This window comes from Pezoporus flaviventris, unplaced genomic scaffold (genome assembly GCF_033815535.1).
Source record: "Pezoporus flaviventris isolate CSIRO_AGI_PZ_B2104156 unplaced genomic scaffold, CSIRO_AGI_Pfla_v1 ptg000083l, whole genome shotgun sequence".
In the NCBI taxonomy this organism is placed as follows: Eukaryota; Metazoa; Chordata; class Aves; order Psittaciformes; family Psittacidae; genus Pezoporus; species Pezoporus flaviventris.
The window spans coordinates 10,082,500-10,101,592 of NW_026892631.1; the positions used below are offsets into that span (position 1 = coordinate 10,082,500).

The 19,093-nt window shown below is 38.1% G+C and overlaps 1 protein-coding gene across 6 annotated transcripts; it reads right to left on the reverse strand.

Moving 5' to 3' along the window:
* Positions 1-1,257: 1,257 nt before the first annotated feature.
* Positions 1,258-19,092, reverse strand: PREPL (prolyl endopeptidase like). Of its 6 annotated transcripts, none has more exons than XM_061475517.1 (15): positions 18,804-19,092; positions 18,079-18,308; positions 15,347-15,544; positions 14,791-14,857; positions 13,920-14,126; positions 11,729-11,852; positions 9,213-9,429; positions 8,483-8,668; positions 6,860-7,063; positions 5,942-6,117; positions 4,311-4,527; positions 3,978-4,127; positions 3,407-3,533; positions 2,268-2,350; positions 1,258-1,356 (listed from the first exon to the last, which is right to left on the reverse strand). In XM_061475517.1, exons 2-15 carry the CDS (start codon positions 18,295-18,297, stop codon positions 1,279-1,281), a joined length of 2,253 nt encoding a protein of 750 aa, XP_061331501.1. In that variant the 5' UTR covers positions 18,298-18,308; positions 18,804-19,092; the 3' UTR covers positions 1,258-1,278. The 6 variants fall into 6 exon arrangements, with proteins under 6 accessions (XP_061331501.1, XP_061331502.1, XP_061331500.1 ...); XM_061475518.1 differs by having other exon boundaries at positions 13,920-14,123; positions 15,347-15,547; XM_061475516.1 differs by having other exon boundaries at positions 15,347-15,547.
* Position 19,093: the final 1 nt, after the last annotated feature.

Sequence of the window (19,093 nt, forward strand, 5' to 3'; positions counted from 1 at the left end):
CTCTTCTCTCAACTCTAAGAGCGCTGATTATCCTCAAAATTAATAAGAACAACAAGAAAATATAGCAAATATGCCCAATTCTACACTCAGGACTGCATTTCCAATTGATTGTCTCACACCCCCTCCTCCCCTCCATGTACCCTGCTAAGAGTGCATTCGCATTCCTCAGTTCCTTTTTCTACCCAAGTAGGTAGGTGAGGTGGGCAAATGTTAGCTCAGAGTAAGCAACTGAAACAACTCTACTGAATGTCACACTTGTTCACAGGTTTTGATCTCTACTGGGTGTACCTACATTATACCTACAGTGACACACAGGAAGGATAAGCATTTGACTTAGTGCAATCTGTTTTTGACATAGGGGTGATTTGGGGAACTCTTATTTTGGTTTGAGGACCTTATGGCTGCCTAGTGTATTTTTCACTAATGGTACCATTAGCTGCCCCAAACATGTGTCTTAACAAATAATGTGCAGCAGTTTGGTGCCTTGCTCAGAGCTCAGCTCAGTATGAGGCAGGCTTGCTTCAGTGGGGTCGTCCTTTGTGTTTTATCCTCTGGAGAAGCTCTGGCATCCCCTTCTGGGGCATTCATCTTGTCTTCTGGAGGACTTTGGCACCTCTCTTTTAAAGATTATCATGCTAGTTAAGGTACCTGCAAGATTTTGAATCTACTCAGATGAAAGAGTTCTAAGATTCCTGTTCTTGAATCTTAGAACTCTTAAGATTTAAAAACTAACTCAAAAAAGAACCATTTCTTTTTTGCAGTTTTTCTGATCCCACCATATGATGAGTACACTATGGCTGTGACGTAGCTAGGAAGGGCAACAGTCATCATCACCTACACATGGGGGTTAGTTTTAGAAGACTTCTAACCAGTGAGACTTCTAAATCAAATACTTCTTGGGAGTTTTACTGCCTTGTGTAAAATGTGGTTTTGACAGAGAGGTCTTAAACTGTCAAGGCTGTGAGCACGAAGTGCATGTCCTTCACATGTTGGGCTTTGCACACTAACTGTTGTGAACAGTGCTGCACTGCTCGCTTATGTGAGAACCGTACTGAACAGATTGATTAATGCAGGTGGCTACTTCTGTACTATCTGGCAGGGAAGAAATTTGGCTATTAGTTTGTATGTTTATAAGCCAATGCTATATCCAACTTTGTCTTTGAATTTGTCTGCTTATGCCCACAAAGCAGGGATCCAAGAGGAGCTACCTCTGGAGACTGTGTTCGCTTTTCATATAAATAAAAATCCGACCCCAAGTTCTTCAGGTGGTCAATGTGTTTATTTGCAGGGTTTGCTATGATGTTGGAGATGGCATACTTCAAGTTCTTTGTTCAGAAAAGCAAGGTGTCTTGCAACCTAAAACAATGATAATAGTTCATTACAAAACAGAAAAATTCTTTGCTCTATAAACCTTCAGGTTCTTGTACAGTTATTCCAATCTTATTCCTTTCCCATACTAATACTAAGCAATACCTTAACCTAGGACAGAATGAGGCTTTTCCTGAGAGAATTAACTTTGGGAATAACTGTCTCAACCACCAAATAACATTTGCTAGGATTTATTAAAATTAACAGTAATAAAATTTGTATCCAACTGTGATAGTCTGAGACATTGGTAATGGTATGTCAGGTCTTGGCAGTATGCTGCTGTTAACATGTACACTTGTACAATGGGCAAAGTCTTGAAACCTAATTGTAGTAGCGTTCTTTTGATAGTACAGCTTATGTAAAGATCAAACCCATCACATATGTTTTACTCATGAGGAAGATGGAAGTAAAGAGCCAGTATGACAATTTTAGGCACTTACTGCTCTACAGTTCAAGACTGTTCCTGCTGGAACGATGTTTGACACAACTTAGAAACTTTAATTCAAAGCTCTCAGTACTTTACAATGGACATTTAACACTATTTTGGGTCTTAAGGCATGATGAGGTTAAATAATCTGGCTCTGTCACTGGCTCTTCTATATCTCTAAAAATTATATATTGATAAATATATAAAATTATCTGGGTATGTGTATATATATACACATAAGAAACTACTGAATTTTATACATATCTAGAACCAGAAGTTGCTCTTGCAATATTTATAAAAGGTTGCACGAGCAACTTTAATTCCAGCAGGTCTGTTTTCTTTTTCTTTTGATACTTCAAACACACATTCAAGCATTCAAGCATACATTCCATGAACGACTGAGGCTGAAGTACCCATCAAGGGGACACCTGCCTCCACCACATTATGACTTTGTGCAGCAAAGGGAGCATACCTCGTTCAGTGAATCCTCCCAAGATGAATCGCAATGACTGCCGCTTGCCTGGATGTCTAAGATGATATTAGGGATCCAATTTCCTGGAACAGTGAAGCTAGCGATCACTTGACATTGAATGAACAAGGAAAAGGGTAAGTGGGGATGTGAGTTGTTCAGGATAGGTCATTCTGCCTCCTGTCCTGACAGAATTTCTGTTATTCCTTAAGAAGAGAATCATATAGGGGCTTGCTGGATGGACTATTTGTATTTTTATTAACTATACGCTTGAAAAGTGTTTGTATGTTTAGCATCTTTGTTCTCGCTGAGTTTCTTTGGAAAGACATGCTTTTTAATTTCTGAGCAAAGAAAGAAGCAGCAATTACAGTATCTCCTATCCCTTCTCAATCACTGCAGTTGTGCTGCTAGCAGAGAAGGAGCACAATGAAATGTAGAAAAGCTAATTCAAGATCTCTGTTGGTACTGATGGTAAAAGCCTCTCCCCAGGTTGGGTGGTACTAGAAAATGGTAAGTCCTGAGTGTTACCTTTTGCTGGCAACAGTCCCAAAGCTAGTGTTAACTTTCAGGTATAAAAGTGTCCCTGCCTTGGCATTACTGTTATTCTAACTTGGACTAACACCTGCAGTTGGAGCAAACTGGGAAAAGCAGTTTTTTGTAGAGCAGCAAAAGTGATTTTTATCCATGTGTTGCTGAGAACTGCAGGCTGAATATATCAGTAGCTGGACTAGACAGTATGGGTTCATCTATCACTGCCCAGTAGTCACCAAATGTTGAGGCCTAGGAAAGTGTAAGCCCCACTCATATTCTCCTAGTCTTTTTCATCTCAAAGAGGGTTTCCTTAGCCTGTTGTGGTTTGTCATGTTTCACATTTAACACATGGGTTGAACTATTTCAGGCAGGTCTACAATACAGAGATATCTGAACCCTCTTAAGGCTCTGGAGAGTGCATCTCAAGAAGCTGAGGTTTATGTGTCAGTGTGACTGCACATCTCATCTCTGCAGGTAACAGAAATTACTCCAGAGCTTTAGATGCTGGATTGTACTGTACAAATGAATGCTTCTAAGGAAGAGTCAATCACTATAGTGTTTAATTACATGATTTACTAATATTCTGGTTGTTAGCTCTATCTTTTTCTTACCTTTCTCACTTGTTGTGCTGGCATGATCTAGTGCAGCCCTCCTCAGTTTCTGAACATATCGTAAAACTCCTGTTAGTGGTACCCGTTGATCATTTTCATACGCCGTGATAAAAACTGAAGGGTAACACTGAGATTAAAAACCAAAACCAGTTCAATACTTGACAACTGATCTTTCTCATAAAGTAACAGATTTTTCTCTATTTATTTTACTGTAATACCACAAAAGTAGAAGGTATTCTACATATTAAGGTTGTTATACGACAGAATAATCTATTACTTCCTGGCAGTCCTGTAACAACAGCTGGTTTTGAAACCTATGGATTATTTAGGATTGATTTCAGGGGTCTTTTATGACTCCAAATATTGCCAAGATCATTACTGAAATAGTTCATATTTGTATTAATGATTCATTTTCACACAAAGCAGCAGCAAAGACAATTCTAAAGTCACTGGGGTTTAAAGCACTGAAAAGGTAAAATAGGCTTTTTTAAAAAAATTCCAGTTTCCACTTTTTGTTCTATCATAAACTGTTATATTACAGTACTATTCCACACAGAGAATATAGTTTTACCTGTGGCTTAATATTCTGGTATGGGCAATAGCTTTTGATATACTTCATACATTTTTCATCTGCTAATGGGTTTCCCCATTCCTCCTGTTCTTCAATTGTCAGTGGGAGATGAGTTTTCATCATTGTATTTAGGACATCTACGAAAGGAGCCTTAGAAGTTATTGAAAAAGAAAAATTAGCAAATAGGACAGAGGACCTCACAGGTCTAGTTCAAGGTTTTCTCAAATGAGGAAAGGGAACTTTGAATTGGAATGTTTCCAATTGTGAAACTGGTAGAATGAACCAAAGACACAGTTGAACATCATAATCCATGCAAGGTCTGCAGCACCTCACCTGTAAAACCATGGCTCTGACGAGTTCTGGAGCAGTGTTGCACAGGGCTCCTGCAAGAACTCCTCCAGCACTGGCAGCTGCTAGTGCTGTGTATTTTGGCTGAGAAAATCCTAGCTCGTGCAGCAGCATGATGCAAGCCTTAAGGTCATGGAGCCCTTTGAGTTTATTATGCCGGCACCCATCTCTGTGCCAGCTAAGGCCTAGCTCTCCTCCACCCCTGAAATTTAAAGCAAGTCAAGTTGGAGTCTCTTTGGAAAACATTACACAGCAAAGCTTCAGCAGCCTCAGAATTGTGAAACCATAGCTTCCCTTCCCAGTTAACTCTTCTCTATGCTTGTCTTTACCCGTCTTTGTGGATAAAACATTCAAGCAAAAAAATCTGTGCACGATGAATGGTGAAAATCCTAACTAACTGCACAGGCGTATTCCTTGCCTTTGTGTCCTGGAATTCACAGGAAAAGCATCACTTTAGGAAATGACACCCTCACTGTACGCAATACAAAATCAGACATTATCTTTTTCTACGGGAAGCTATTAAAGTATCTGAAATATTTTGAATACTTATATACTTTGAATACTTATATAACACCAGCATTTATTAAAACCAGTAAAATTGTATTTCTCAGCTCCACACTGAGGCCCTCAGGATTTGTCTTCTGTACAGCTTAAATTCTGAGAGTGTTAGAAAGTGGGGCTTTTTTTCTAGTTTGTGGATTTTAGATACTATTTGAAATGTTCTACTTTGTAATACAGGATTTAAAAATTTATTTCTATTTCTTTCTACACAACCACGATTTTAGTTCTAAACCACCTGAAGTCTCCTTATTCAGGTTTCAAGTTTAAAATTAACTGAGTAGTCTGCCAAATTTCTTCAACTTTGGATGAAGAATCCATCTTCATCTAGGCGTGACTTACATCTTAAGGTACTTAAAGGGGTGGGAGGAAGAACACCACAATGCTTGCCACCGACTATAGCAGACTGAATGTATTTGTATACTGAATTTGTTTTGGAACTGGTGTTTCTTCTCCTCCATAAAGCAATTGTTTTGCTCTCTTCTTTAGCTACTGAATTATTATCACAATGAAAATGTGAAGTAAGAATTACAGTGGTTACATAAAACTAGTAGGTTTGTACCTAAACTGGAGACAAGAGGATTTAGCCAGTAAAAGAAGTAGAAATGCCAGTTAAATGCTTAAGTAGTTGCTGTAGAAGGCAAATGGCTTTCAGAAGATGCAGACTGAACATCAGTACACAATACTCTTGGAAAGAGAGGGAGGTAGCGTGTCACTGCAATTTGAGTGTTACCAAAACTTTTCTTGAGCTAAGGTGAGACAAGAAGTAAGGAGGCGTCAAAAGACGAAAAGCTGCACACAGCAATCCTGTCGATTGCAGAAACCTACCTGCAGTATGTGGTCTTGAAAGTACTTTTTTTTTTTTTTTCCTGAGGTAAATTCACTTTTTTGTTAAAACTACTTTTAAAAAATTCTAAAATGAGATGGAAGTGAAAAGCATGAACAATTGGGTATAACTACATGAAAAAAAGTATTACTGTACCTCTTTAGTTGCATACCAAGAAATACCTGTATATCCCACAGATTAAAATCTGAATGCCATTTTCTATTTAACTTACCTAACATGGCAATATGCTAATATCCAGCCCTCCTCAATTAACATCAGCTTGTCTTCTTTAAAGCTCATGTTCAAATCTATGCCATAAGCTCCATATACATGAACTAGAAGTGGTTTCCTGTGTAGCTCTTTAGAATTCCTATTATGAAAAACTGTAATTGGCACCAAAGTTCCATCCTGGAAAAGAAGGAGTATTTTACAATAAAGGACATTGCAGAAATCTCAATGACACATAGCAATGAAAACTTCAATTATTTATTTTAAAATGTGTTTTTCTGATTACAGTAATTTTTTTCACTTATAATGTACAAAGCACTCTTGAAAAATAAAGCAAGAGACTGAACCTCTGCTGTGTAGGCTTATGGATGCAGAGTATAAAATTCATTTAAGTGCAACACCTGAGGAGTTTTTAAACTACCAAAGTACCCAAGTCTCCCTTCCCCTGTTAACACCAAGAATAGCTATTATTAACAAAATAGTTTACCACTTACTGCAGCACAAACTCTTTATTAACATCTCCAAATTTTTATGTTCAGGCTGTTAAAACTTTCCTTTCCTGACCTATGCTGTGCAGCTGGTTGTGGGGTGTTCTTTCCAACAGCTGGCACCCTTTTCATTTATCATGGAGAGCATGACACTGCGTATCAACTAGCAATTCTAAGTTATACCATACCAAGTTTATTGACTCATCATGTACCATTATCTCCTTTAGCATACCCAGGTTAATGAAAAAAAAATATCACGACTCTTTCTTGTTCTTCCCTGTAGCACTGGAGAAAACACCCACTGTTTAGTAACTATAGCACCAACTGCTCTTTACATTTTTTAATCTCTATTCCCTGCCAAATGCATTTTCTTTAAATGGGTGGGGAGGTAGGGAAGAATAAAAGGAATGAGAAAAGGACTGCAAAATTCTCACCTTGCTTTTAGCTAGTAAACGTGTAGTGTGACAATTCGTAATAATTGGTACCTCTTGCACAGCTGGTTCAATGAGATTATTTTCTTTAAATGAATATGCAAAACGCTTAGGGGGGTGTATCGGGGAGGTGAGCTGAAAATAGCAAGCGCTGGTGGTATGTTCAGGTCGAGATTCCAATTCAAATTCACAGGCCCACGTAGGTAGCTGAGAAAACATGGCATTTCAAGTGAGACCGACCCTTACACTGCTTCTGTAAATTTTGCCTAGCGTGTCCTTCAGAGAAAAAGATTCTGAGTATCTTCCGCTTGTCTGTAGCACAATGAGTATTTTTTTTAAGCTCAGTAATGAAACAGTCAAAAGCTGAAAGACATTGGCAAACTTTGTCCCTAAGGCCATGGGATAAAGCTGTACAATGAAATAGAAAAAAAAAGGGAAAATAAATCCAAGTTCAGTTTCAAATGGGCATTAGTGCAGGTTTTTATTAAAACATTCTTTGAAATGATTCTGCATGGTTTTTATTTTTTAGATCCTATTTCCCCTGATTTTTCAGTTCTACTTCAACATGTTATACAGCCAAGTCCATGTCAGTTGTTAAGCCTTTGCTGTGAGTTAGCTCAGTAATGCTAAGCCACTGAAAACCCCTGCCTCTTAACTTCGCTCCTAGTGCCAGCCATTGTTGAAGAACAAAACCTTTTCCTGGCACGTTCACCTTCAGACACTTACTGTTATTATATTTAAGATTTTTAACTCTGCTAAGAATAAAAGAAATCAAGATGCATTCTCTGAGAGCCGCAGGGACACAGTCAAACCCTCTGCCAGACTACTACTTACTTGGGTTGGGCTGCTAGTGACATCTGAAATGGCAGCAGAAGTCCAAGTTCTCCAGAGTAAGTGCAGACCCTTTCTTAATAAATAAACTACGACCATATTCAAAAATGAAGGTTTTAGACAGCATACAGTGCACTTTGTTGAAAACCTTTTTCTGTAGCAGTTCTATAGAATGCAGCATTGGTAGCTTGTCGCAATAAACTTGGGAGTAGTTCAGATTGTATTTTTCAGGCAAACAAATCAATCAAGTATTTCGCCTGAATGGCCTCCAGGAATCATGGGTTTGAATTGAGTCATTTTGGTTTTAATCCACAAGTATTTAGCAACAACTAGAGAAAGGAAGAAATACTTTGCACAAATTCTACTGCAACATCAACTCTTCCCACTCATTATAGGACAGTGTCCATACTTGTCTTCGGAATGTTCTGATGTTTCTTCTGTGGGAGGGCCAGGTTTATTTCCTTGCTTATGCTGATGAATGTAACCAAAAATAGGCCCAGTAAAACCAAGTGGAGTGTTTAGGGAATCAAGTCCTATTTTACATTAGAAATCAGCTGTATTGTAAAAAGCTTGACTGCAATAAGCTGAAGAAAAAACTGTATCATAGGATAGCTGCTCTCTAACTTTCTAAGTGCTGTAGTAAGCCGCCACATGAAAACCAGCCACATGTAATGTACAGTAGGCATAATACTTGGCAGTATTACAGTTTCCAAACAATTTCTACTCTTGGAATTTATCTTTGTCTTCATCATAATGTTAAAAAAAATATATATATAAAATAGTATTAAAACATACCTTTGTTGACTGAACTGAATGTGAAACAAAAGAAATCACATTTAAGTAAAGATGACCAGCATTCTTCAGGAATATAATACAGTGATCACTGAACATCTCCAAATCTACTAGCTTGGTTTTCTTTTCCAGTGCATAAACCAACTCCCAGTTCTCCTTGCCGCTGGCAGCTACAGCTGCCTTCATCAGCTAAAAACCAAGATGTAGGTAAGAGTTATGAATAAGATGTACAGACATTAAAGTGCACTCATACAACATCTTTATTGCAAAAATGTTTTAGTTCATATTGGGGGGGGGGGGGGGGGGGATGTTACCTGACTAAAACTGGAGGCTTTGAAACTCCCTTCACTTGGGCAAAATGGAAGAACAATTCAGTAACATTCAGAAAAGTTCAGTTCTCATAGATTAATCCGTAGGAAATTTTAATGCAGTAAGTGCTCTCAGCATGGCCAGAACTGTAGGTGGTTTGGCTATATAGACTGAGATAGCCAACTTAAATTTTAATATAGGAGAAATGACTGTTAAAGCATATTCATTTATTGATGTTGCCAAAGGAGTTAGAATCAAACTGGCATGCAGCAGGTAAGTCTCCATGTACTTCTATCAGTCTTTCAGTGTAATTCTCTAAAATTATTTCAATAACCTATGAAGTACAGAATTAAAAGCCAGCTTTACTATTTCTATATGATCTGCAACAGTTACCTGAATGAATCTTATTATCAGTTAAAACTACCTTATATTCTGCAGGTTCTCCATATGTAGTAAGAATATATAACTCGTCATCTCTGTGTTCAATGTGGTAAACGACTCCTTCTGTTCGTGCTTGTACAAGAGCAGGTGACTTAAAAGGATGTCTACAGTCAACCAGCCAAACTTCCGAGGTGGTCTTGCTGTTGCTGTTGATAGTGAGAAAACGCCTGTCTTTTGTGCAATATATGTCCACAAAAAACCTGTAAGGAATAATTATTTTTTAGAAAAAAAGCTTAAACTTGATTAGTATTATAAAAATAGATCAGTTGTTTCAGAATCATGGGCTTCCCTCTGCAAGGTGAAAAAGGCATGCCTGCAAAGGGGCTGAAGAAATTCCAGACTACCTGGTTCCCAAACCCACTCCTGCTGCATCAATCCTGGGATTCAAAACCCCACAAATATGACAAGCAAGCAGTTCAGTTGCTGCCCAACTGAATCCAAGTGTTTGCATTATAGAGATAAGATTGGAAGCTCATTGATGTATTTAGGCTTTAAAATTCAGGCACAACACAGAACTTTCTATTGAGCTTGTAACATCTTTTTTTTTAAAGTAGTAATGGATAATTAAATTCAAATTAATAAAAGATATTGTGGGAACAGCAATAACAAATAAGAGCTATTATAAACTGAGAAAAAGCCTCAGTGTTACTGCCCTAAATTTGTCTGAAGCAAGTAAGGCAAAAAGGACTATTTTTAAAAGAAGTACAGAGGCCTATATGAGACAAGACAGGCAAGTTGCACTGGTAAAGCTGGAAGCTAGGAACTGGGTTTGGAACTATGTAAGAAACTAGGAAGTATCTACTGATTTGAAATGCTTATAAAATCTAGAAACAGAAAACAGGATGATAACCAGAAACAGAAAACAGGATGATAATCAGTGGCTGGACGTTAATAGTACAAATTCAGGCTAAAAATTCACAATCAATTCCTTAGGAGTCATCCAAATTAACTGGAGCATCCCATCTTGAGACAGAGCAGTTTCTTTGCCATTTTGAATCTTTAAGACTGGATGTCCATAAAAGCAAAACTGTCCAACACAAAGATCCAGAACATTTCATCAAGAAATTGCAGGTTTGAGTACTGTAATCTGCATTAATACAGATCAGATACATGACTGCAATAATGATCCCTCTAGACTTCAAAATAAATTTGACTGGTGAAGGAAAGGATGCGATACACAGCATTTTCAGTGCCTTTAATTATTTGCAGGTGGAGGAACTCCAGTTTTTTTTTTGGTACTATTGTTTTTTCTAATTGTACCCTCCTGACATCTGAAAGAGGACAGGCACAGCAGGGGATCTAAAGTCTGCAAGGAATCAGCCTCCTGCCTCTCTAATACACATGAATTTGGCAAGAGTGCAGTACTGCATTCAGTAGAGATTCCAACAGTTCATCTCTGCTGACCTTACCTCTGAGAGAGTCAAACTGAAATGCAGGTTACACTTCTCCCCAAGGACTCTGACCTTGATATTACTTTATTTTTTTTTTGGTCTTTGTAGCTTTTCTCAAAGAAGTCAAGAAATCAAAAATGATTTGATTGCACCTAAAAGAGCTGGTCAGATGTAGAATGGAACTGCTCAGTGTCCATACAAAGGAATGTCTTGCCATCTCCAATGAACATGTAACTTCAGTTATGAGCTGCAGTAGCACATGAACCTTTAGAGTAAGTTTCTAGTAGATTTACTGTAATGACTGTGACCTTCAGAATTATGGCAACAGTTTCCCTGTGGGGAAGTGTCAGGTCAGTGCAATTTGATTTTCCAAAAGTATGCATCAACTGCCGCTGGAACAAAAGGATCTTATTTACTCCATCTCAACTGCAGATTTTTTATTTTCCTATTTTTTAGATGAAAATATAATAGCAATTCCTTTATTATGTAACTTGAATTAACAATAATCACAAACATTTATGGAATGTTGTATAAATCGACCACATGCTGCATAGTTGAAAAACTAGTTCTGCACTCAATTTAGCTAGAGCCTTCTTGTCTTCCTAAACCACTGCTTCAAGAAAGGTTATTGAGAGGGTATTCAGTCAACAATAGTTCTGTCTCTGGGAATGCTGTAATGATTTTGCTCATCCATTACCCAGAGCAAGGATTAGCCTGAACTTCTGTGTTTTTTTTTTTTTAAAAGACTTATCAGACATCAATAGCCGAGGAAACAAAATGAAATCCACAGTCTGATTTACCCTGTATGAAACTGTCACACATTCATTAAAGGACAACCTGACCTGAAGCTGACCTTGACATTTATAAACTCAGCTGAACTCATGAGGTAAGAGAGGAAAGTTAAATCTCCGCTGATCATGTATCAAGAGGAAAACAGAGCACGTTCTCAGACTACATATGGCAATACTGACAGCAGGACACAAGTTAAAAATGCCTTTTACCATTTGGAATATGATATGAAAGGCTATGTTTTCCAAACCAGTTATATTTTACATATAAGGTACTCTAGAATACATAAAGGACTTGTTATATTTTACATAAGTCTTACCTTGCATCTTGTTCTGTATAAACTAACTTAGTATGTTTCTGATTAGTGAAAGTGGTCATAAACACATTCTGGCATTTAAGGTTCTTCTGACTTGTGTAATACAGAACATCATTTGCAGCCCATTCTGGAAAAAAAGACAAATGCATATCAAATTTGGAACAGTATATACAATTAGTGAGAGAAAATGGAGCCCCATGAACACTACTGGACCCACTGTTAAAAAAGGTGGGCTGCAGCTGACATCTAATGGAGGACAGCACTTCTCTATCCCAGAGGCTGGGGTAAGCCACAAAAAGATTTTTCCATGTTTTCTCTGAATCCCACAGAACAAGAATCTCATTTGGAAAAATAAATAAATAAACACACAAAGGCAGAGGACCATGGTCCAGGGCCCAGGAAGAGGAAGCTCTTGACCCTGTGGGGGTTCTGGAGGTAACAGGAAAACAGAAGGTGTGGCTGTTTAAAACTGAGCAGAGGAACAAAGATTTACGTAGAGTCAGCAAGATAATAAAAGGAGTATGAGCTCTGAACCACTGCATGTGACTGCATGCAAACCATTTAGAGAAAAGAGATGATGCATGTGCCCCATGGGTACTGCTGAAATAAAAATTCTCCAGTTTTCTATGTGTGTACATGTGTTCACTAACATTAGAAATGTATAAATACAGGAACCTTGCTATTTAGTAATCTGACTGATCCAGCCAAATTATTGCTATCCCCGGTCCTAAAGTCACCAGAAGGATGTTTAATACATATGCTTTAAAAAGTTATTGTATGCTGTCTTATGCATAAATACTGATTTTCAATACAGAACTGGAGGAAGTACCACACTGAAGTAATGCAAACAATATGCTCTCTGAACAGCACTGTGGCTCCAAACTGCACAGGAAGCTGAAAGGTTCACTAAGAAGAGGGAAATTAAAGTTTTTCTATAGCCTAGCATTTAAAAATCATAGATGTAAATTTTCAAGCACTTTCATCTATCTGCCTGCTATTGTGTATCATGCAATACACAATACCGCAAATACAAATTCTCTTGCTTATGACTGAGGGACCTCTGTACTTCATGACACCTCTGTATCTCACACCTGAATGAATTGACAAAATGGGTGTAATCTCTACTATTCTGATAGTAATTTTTTCTACACTTATTACCTGCCATAAGCTGTCACACCTATGTAGGTAACAGGGAGTTGGTTTATGAATATACTGGTTCTTCTGGACAAACCTAGATAGATGTTCAAATCAAGTATAGTGAAAAACGTCACTGGCAAATCTGCAGGCCTGGTTTTTAACAGGCATTATAAATTTCAGTTGTGCAAACACAACATTAAACTCTTGTTAGTCATTTTTGTAGCTAGGAAGTTTTACCTAGATTTTTAAATTTTTGTCCTGCATTACTTACACTTAATGACATTTAATAATATAATCTAAAATACAAGATGTGGAACATTGTATGCACACTATTGCACTCTTTTCTATATTCTTTAACATTCTTCTTGTTCTAGCCCCCACAGGAGAGGGGCTAGAACAAGATAATCTTTAAGGTCCCTTCCAACCCCAAAAATTCTCTGATTCTATACTATAAGAAAGATTCTCATTTCACTTCAGTTTACCTCTGCTTATTTAAAAGCAATGTAAAGCTCTGTTATCTATTCTTAAAGAACTGACTTCATTGGGTGCTGAACTGTGACCCACATCCTAGGGTCCAGTTGAAATTCCAGCCAGTACTTAATCATAGGTACCATGCGCACGCTTTCAGTGAAGTCAAGTGCCTACAGCTATCATCAGTGATTGTAGTTGTAGCTGTAAGAATTTAAACTAGAACATTCCTCACAAGGATCTTTATAGTGTAAACAGTTATGTCAGTAGTTTTTAAAGAAGCGTATTGAATGAAATACCATTCTATGAAATTAAAAACCCCAGATATCATGACTGTTCAACATCTATAAATGCTTGCTTTTACAGCGAGGAAAAAACTGTATCATGAAAGCAGCCACTTCCATCTACATCAGGTAACTTAAAAATTTGCATTGTGGAAGAAACTGTAAATAAAAAAATTATACAGCTGTAATGATTAAATGGGAAAATGTTGCTTATTTCTTAAAAATATTTTATCATTATTTGTAGATTGACAAAAATGTTGTGTTGAAAGCTGCTGTGATCCACAGGGTATTCATAAACAACTTACCAAAACTAAATACACTTGGAATGACTTTTTCCACAACAGGAAAATGACCAAGTTTCATAACAACACAGGTTGCCTCTTCGGAGTTTTCACTTTTTAAGCTGATGGCCATGTATCTCTGATCTGGTGAAATTCTGATACGTTGAATAAAGGCATCAGAAAAGCCAAGATCTTCAGTACTGAATAAAATGTCACCCTTTTCTTCATCTACTACATTTAAAAATAGAGATAGCAAAGAAATCCTGTAATTAAGGCACTGTCAAAATTAACAGTGGTTATTAATGTCTGTTTTTAGAGCAAGTCTGTCAGCAGTGTTCACAAGCATATTACTGTAATTTATTAATACCAAATATTTGTCTGGCAAGATACTTAAAAATGCACTTTGTAAAAATAAACAAAAAAAAATACAGGGGGGGGGGGGGATAAAGTCTTGTAGTTATTATGTAAAATATTTCAAAAGCCTAGATCTTGGCTTCTAGGAAACATGTTAAATTTTAAAGTTCAAATACCTAAAGCACAGTTGTTTTTACTGAACACAATTAGTAAAATCTTTCCCCACTCCCTCAGCAAATAAAAAAAAGCATCAATGTGCTTTTCATGTTTTCAAAATGTTAATTTAGGGCTCTGAAAAAAAATTACTTCTCTCTTTCTCCTCCAGAAACTTGCCTTAGTATTAATATATACTATTCACTAACTGTTTTCACCTCACCTTTTTGGATTCGCTATTAATCAATCATGAAAGAATTTTGTAAAAGTAATTTTCTTTAGTTATTTAAGAAACACAGCAATTAACCTTTCATGTAAGAAAAGTACATTAAGTAATGCATACAATATTTTTAACAATTGTGCCATGTTAGGAAGAGAAATCCCTTACCATCACCTCCTTTTGAAAGAAATATACAGCCATTCTCTTCAAAGTACACGTTCTCTCCAAACCTGATCTGTTCAATATAAACCAAACATGTTTCAAGTCCAACATATATAGTTTGACTATTTCCTTAGAATCCCTATATTCAACACAATTGTAACTTACACAAATGACAAAATATAGGACATGTATTTGATAATACAGTAGGAATTGAATGCATCAGAAAGGTTCTTTCAAAGTTAGGGTACTTAAGCTACCTATACCTACTCTAAATTCAACAAAAGACTCACATCACCTGCAATTGCTCTTGTAAATGAAAATGTATTGTATTCTTTATCAGAAAGTCAGATGATTATTGTATCTTTACTTGCTTTGGCTTACGGAGAAATTAAGGTAACTACACTACCACGTTCTAAACACATGCTGTTACTATCCACAAATATTAAAACATTCAAACCTCAAAACTACAAAAAATAATCAGTAAACCAGCATTTCATAGCAGGAATGGCTTCACTGCCTTTTATTTGTACTCAGTTACAAGTTTCTATTTTTTGCCACTTACCCTTGGACTTTCCAGATTGAACGTATACTTATTGTGCAACTCTTCTAATTTTTCCTTGATTCTCTTTGTCATAGCTTTGTATCTTGCTGAAATGTCATTCCAGTTTTCCTGCTCTGATTTCAGAAGATCCTTGTATGAAAGGTCTGATGTTGTTATGGATGCGTTTTGCTTCCTTTTGGAAGGGATTTTTGTTCCTTCCTGCTAATAAGGAAACAAAACAACAGCTACAAGCCAGTGCTCTGTACTCCAACATGAATATACTGAAGCAACAATAGTATTTCCTGAGCTATAGACCCAAAACCAACTTTGCATTATTATAATAGTATGTGCCATTAAAAACCACAGTTGGAGTGAGTCAAATAAGATCTTCCTGATCTTTTAGTGTTTGAGGCCAGGCTGAATGGGGACCTTGAGCAACCTGGTCTAGGGGAAGCTGTGTCCATGGCAGGGGGGTTAGAACTAGATGATATTTAAAGTCTCTTGCAAACCACTCTGTGATTGTCAAAAGTGATTTACTTGACATATTTACTGAGGTATTCTCTTCAAAATTCAGGCTACTACCAACGTATGATCTGAGTTGATTATATGTAAATATGTTTGTTCTTATTCTAAAACTAGGTTTTAGTTGATTTTTTGTGGAATTCTATTATTTTTCCTTCTTCAGAGCTGTTTTCTCATAGTCCTTCTGTCACAAAGAGCATCATTTTCTTTCCTAGACAACAATGCAACCCACACCTCTGTCCCTGTACCTAGGAGTCCTGGCAGCTTGTTCAGGTTCTTGCTCCACCTCCCCAGAAGTGTTAGCATAAATGTTCACAGGGTGCAGGAAGAAGCAATGAAATTATATGGGTTCTGCAACAATTTTATCAGGAATGAGCTTAAGGATCTGGTTTTCCACAATCCATGAAGACAACACTGTCTTCTCTTATAAAATGTTAAAAATTCATTAAAATTGATAGAGCAATGTTACTTTTGCTTGCTGTAAAACCTCATTTGTTCAAATAATAAGCTTAACAACATATATTACAGCACATAACACTGCACAGATCACAAAAAGCAGCATTTTATAACATTCAAGGTATTATGTGAATGTGCCTAAACTTAAAAAGTAGGACGTACTTTCACCCCATCCTCACTTTGCACCAAGAACCATTGGTTTGTTCCTGATTTGTCTTCACAGAGGCATGAGATCTAAAACACCAATGTTATGAGTACACTTTGAAAGGAGGAGAAACTACCTGCTCCAGTTACCATACTCCCTATGAATGTAAACCACACTGTTCATAAGAATGGTTCAGACCAATGGTCCCTCTAGCCTTAAAATCACCAAATCCGAAGCACAACTCAAGGAAAACATGAAAGCCCTTAGAGAAGCTCTAGCACAGCTGTGTAATTCATCAAGGTACAGGAACTGCAGTATGTGTTAGTTGTAACATCCTCTCCCCAGTCACTGGAAAAATTGCTGTAAGTCTACACCACTCCTCAAAACAGAAGCAACTAAACAAAAAACCCACAGTGGCCATGAATTGATATTTAGGAAAGCTTAAGAATGTGACAAGCCCAGATGATATTCCCCAACAGGTATTCCCCCAGCCTTCAATGATTTTAGCTCAAGAACTTCCTAAACTGAATGAGGTTTCTGGATATTTAATCTGGAAAGATTCTGAGGACAGCAAAGTATCTCAGTGACAATGTTTGAAAACATTTGCTCCAAAACTAACAGGCACAGCTTCCTTTCAGGTGAAAAAACCCCTACCTTTTTGTACCATGGAACCAGTGTCATAGTTCAGTACTTGTAACTGTATTAGTGAACTGCCAAGGAATAAACAGAACCACACATTCTCATCCATCAAGGCTTCCTATGTGCTCCTCGAAACATTTGGTTCCATTTTAGACACAGACTTAGGAACTGTTTACATTATGATTAGAAATAAGAGGGTTACAACAAGATGATCTTTAGGTCACGTCTGCAGAAACACTGTCAACTTGAAACAATTTTATAACAACCATGCATCCATCTGAAAAAGTTTAAGAGAAACGAAAACACCAATCTTTTTAAACAGTACTTATGCATTACGCATATAAATTGGTTTACAGGCTGGGATACTGCAGTAAACTTTGAGAACACATTCAGCACACTCTGTATTAGAAACACAAGAAGGCCTGAAATGATTTCATTCCATTTTCTAACTGTGCACGATACATTGCCCCCCATGTACACAGTATTTACATTCAGAAATAAATCCAAGTACCTTTAAAAGTATCATTTATCACATGTAAATAGATTATGAGAAGTCAATAGCGTATTTTAATATTTAACATGGTGCAAACCATGACTTACTGGTCAGCACGGCAAAAGTCCAGGGTTTTTGAGCGAGCTCACAATGGTCTATGTCTGGTGTCATCAGTTTGGATGCTTTGCCTCCATCCTAGGTTACTTCTCCCCGCAGCTACCTCCTGACACTATATCTGAATCCTTCTGGAATATGCCAATTTTTAAAAAATCACTACAGCAGGAAATTCAACCAAAATGCAGCTTTCCATCAAAACAGTACAGGCCAGTTGAATAACTGTACAGAGCTTTGAACGTAACTGAAATCTTAATACTTATCCCCCTGCTCCAAATTCTTTGGGAAAAATGTGTTTCCTCTACATTTGGAAAATATGAGAGGCTTCCTGCGCAGATGTGCCAAGGTGGTTGTTGACCTTAAATCCATACTTAATCAGCGTACCTTGCAGGAAAAGCATCTCCACGGCAGGATGCTTCCAGGTGGCAGAGTCCTGTGCGTGCATGTACTTCCTGAACAATTCAGGATGCAGCATTGTTTTGGTTTTATCTTACTATAAATACATACTGCTTGAAGACAGCTATGCTTAGAGTAGTATCTGACACTGCAGCTCAGCCCTTGGAGAAGATTTCGCAGTCCAACACATGATGTCCTAACCTTCATTTCTTGATAGCCTGAAATTCCCAAACATCGTAAATTGCTGATCATTTGCAATATGTGAAATATACATTACCGTAAACTGCAGGTAAAACTGCCTCTCTTTGAAAGCAGTGAAACTGATTCATTAGGTGTATCAGTTGAGAAGAAACAGTTAGATCTTAGTTTCTTAACAAGGGGTACACAGTTTAGCCTGCAGTGTTACTGCAAAACGTGGTTCCTGGCACTTTAACTCCAGTGAAGCTATCAATGAGAGAAGGGAAGGTGCAAATGTTTTACGTTTAGATGTTGAAGAACCAAAGCCAGGTAAGGTTTGGGGAGTTTTCCTGGAAGTTGTCCCCCCTTATAACTATCATACAACAATAAAATCACTTTATCTCAAGAAGTAACTTGACAGCAAGAGCTGACCTCCCTTCGCAGGGACGCTCACAGCTCTGCAGACCCTCCACGTTCACCGCCCGCGGTCCTGTTCCCCGTCCCGCTCCCCACCAGCCCTTCCCACCGCCCCTCACCGCCGCGGCGGGGCCGGACCGCGCTCTCTCCGGCGGCTCGGCTCACGGTAAGATGGAAGGCGACAGGAGCAGCGCCCGGCTGCCTCGCGGGACTGCCCGTAGCCAAGACGGCGGCGGAGGCTTCAGTCAGCCGCACCCCGGGAGGGCTAGCACGGTCCCTGGCGGGGCTTCCTCAAGTCACTCCCGTTACAGATACTGTTTCGTCCCCTGGCCCTGAGGCCACAGGCGGCCAACGCTGAGGCGCGCTCCTGCCCCTCCGGGGCGCCTAAAAAGCCGGGCGTATCGCGGCG

Excerpts from the sequence above, each read along its gene's own strand:
- PREPL (XM_061475516.1), bottom strand. The coding sequence starts at position 18,297 with ATGAAGGTTAGGACATCATGTGTTGGACTGCGAAATCTTCTCCAAGGG. Across the intron at positions 3,534-3,977 it reads ACCAGAATATTAAGCCACAG|TGTTACCCTTCAGTTTTTAT; the intron begins GTAAAACTATAT and ends TTTTAATCTCAG. Across the intron at positions 1,357-2,267 it reads GGGAGGATTCACTGAACGAG|GTTGCAAGACACCTTGCTTT; the intron begins GTATGCTCCCTT and ends TCATTGTTTTAG.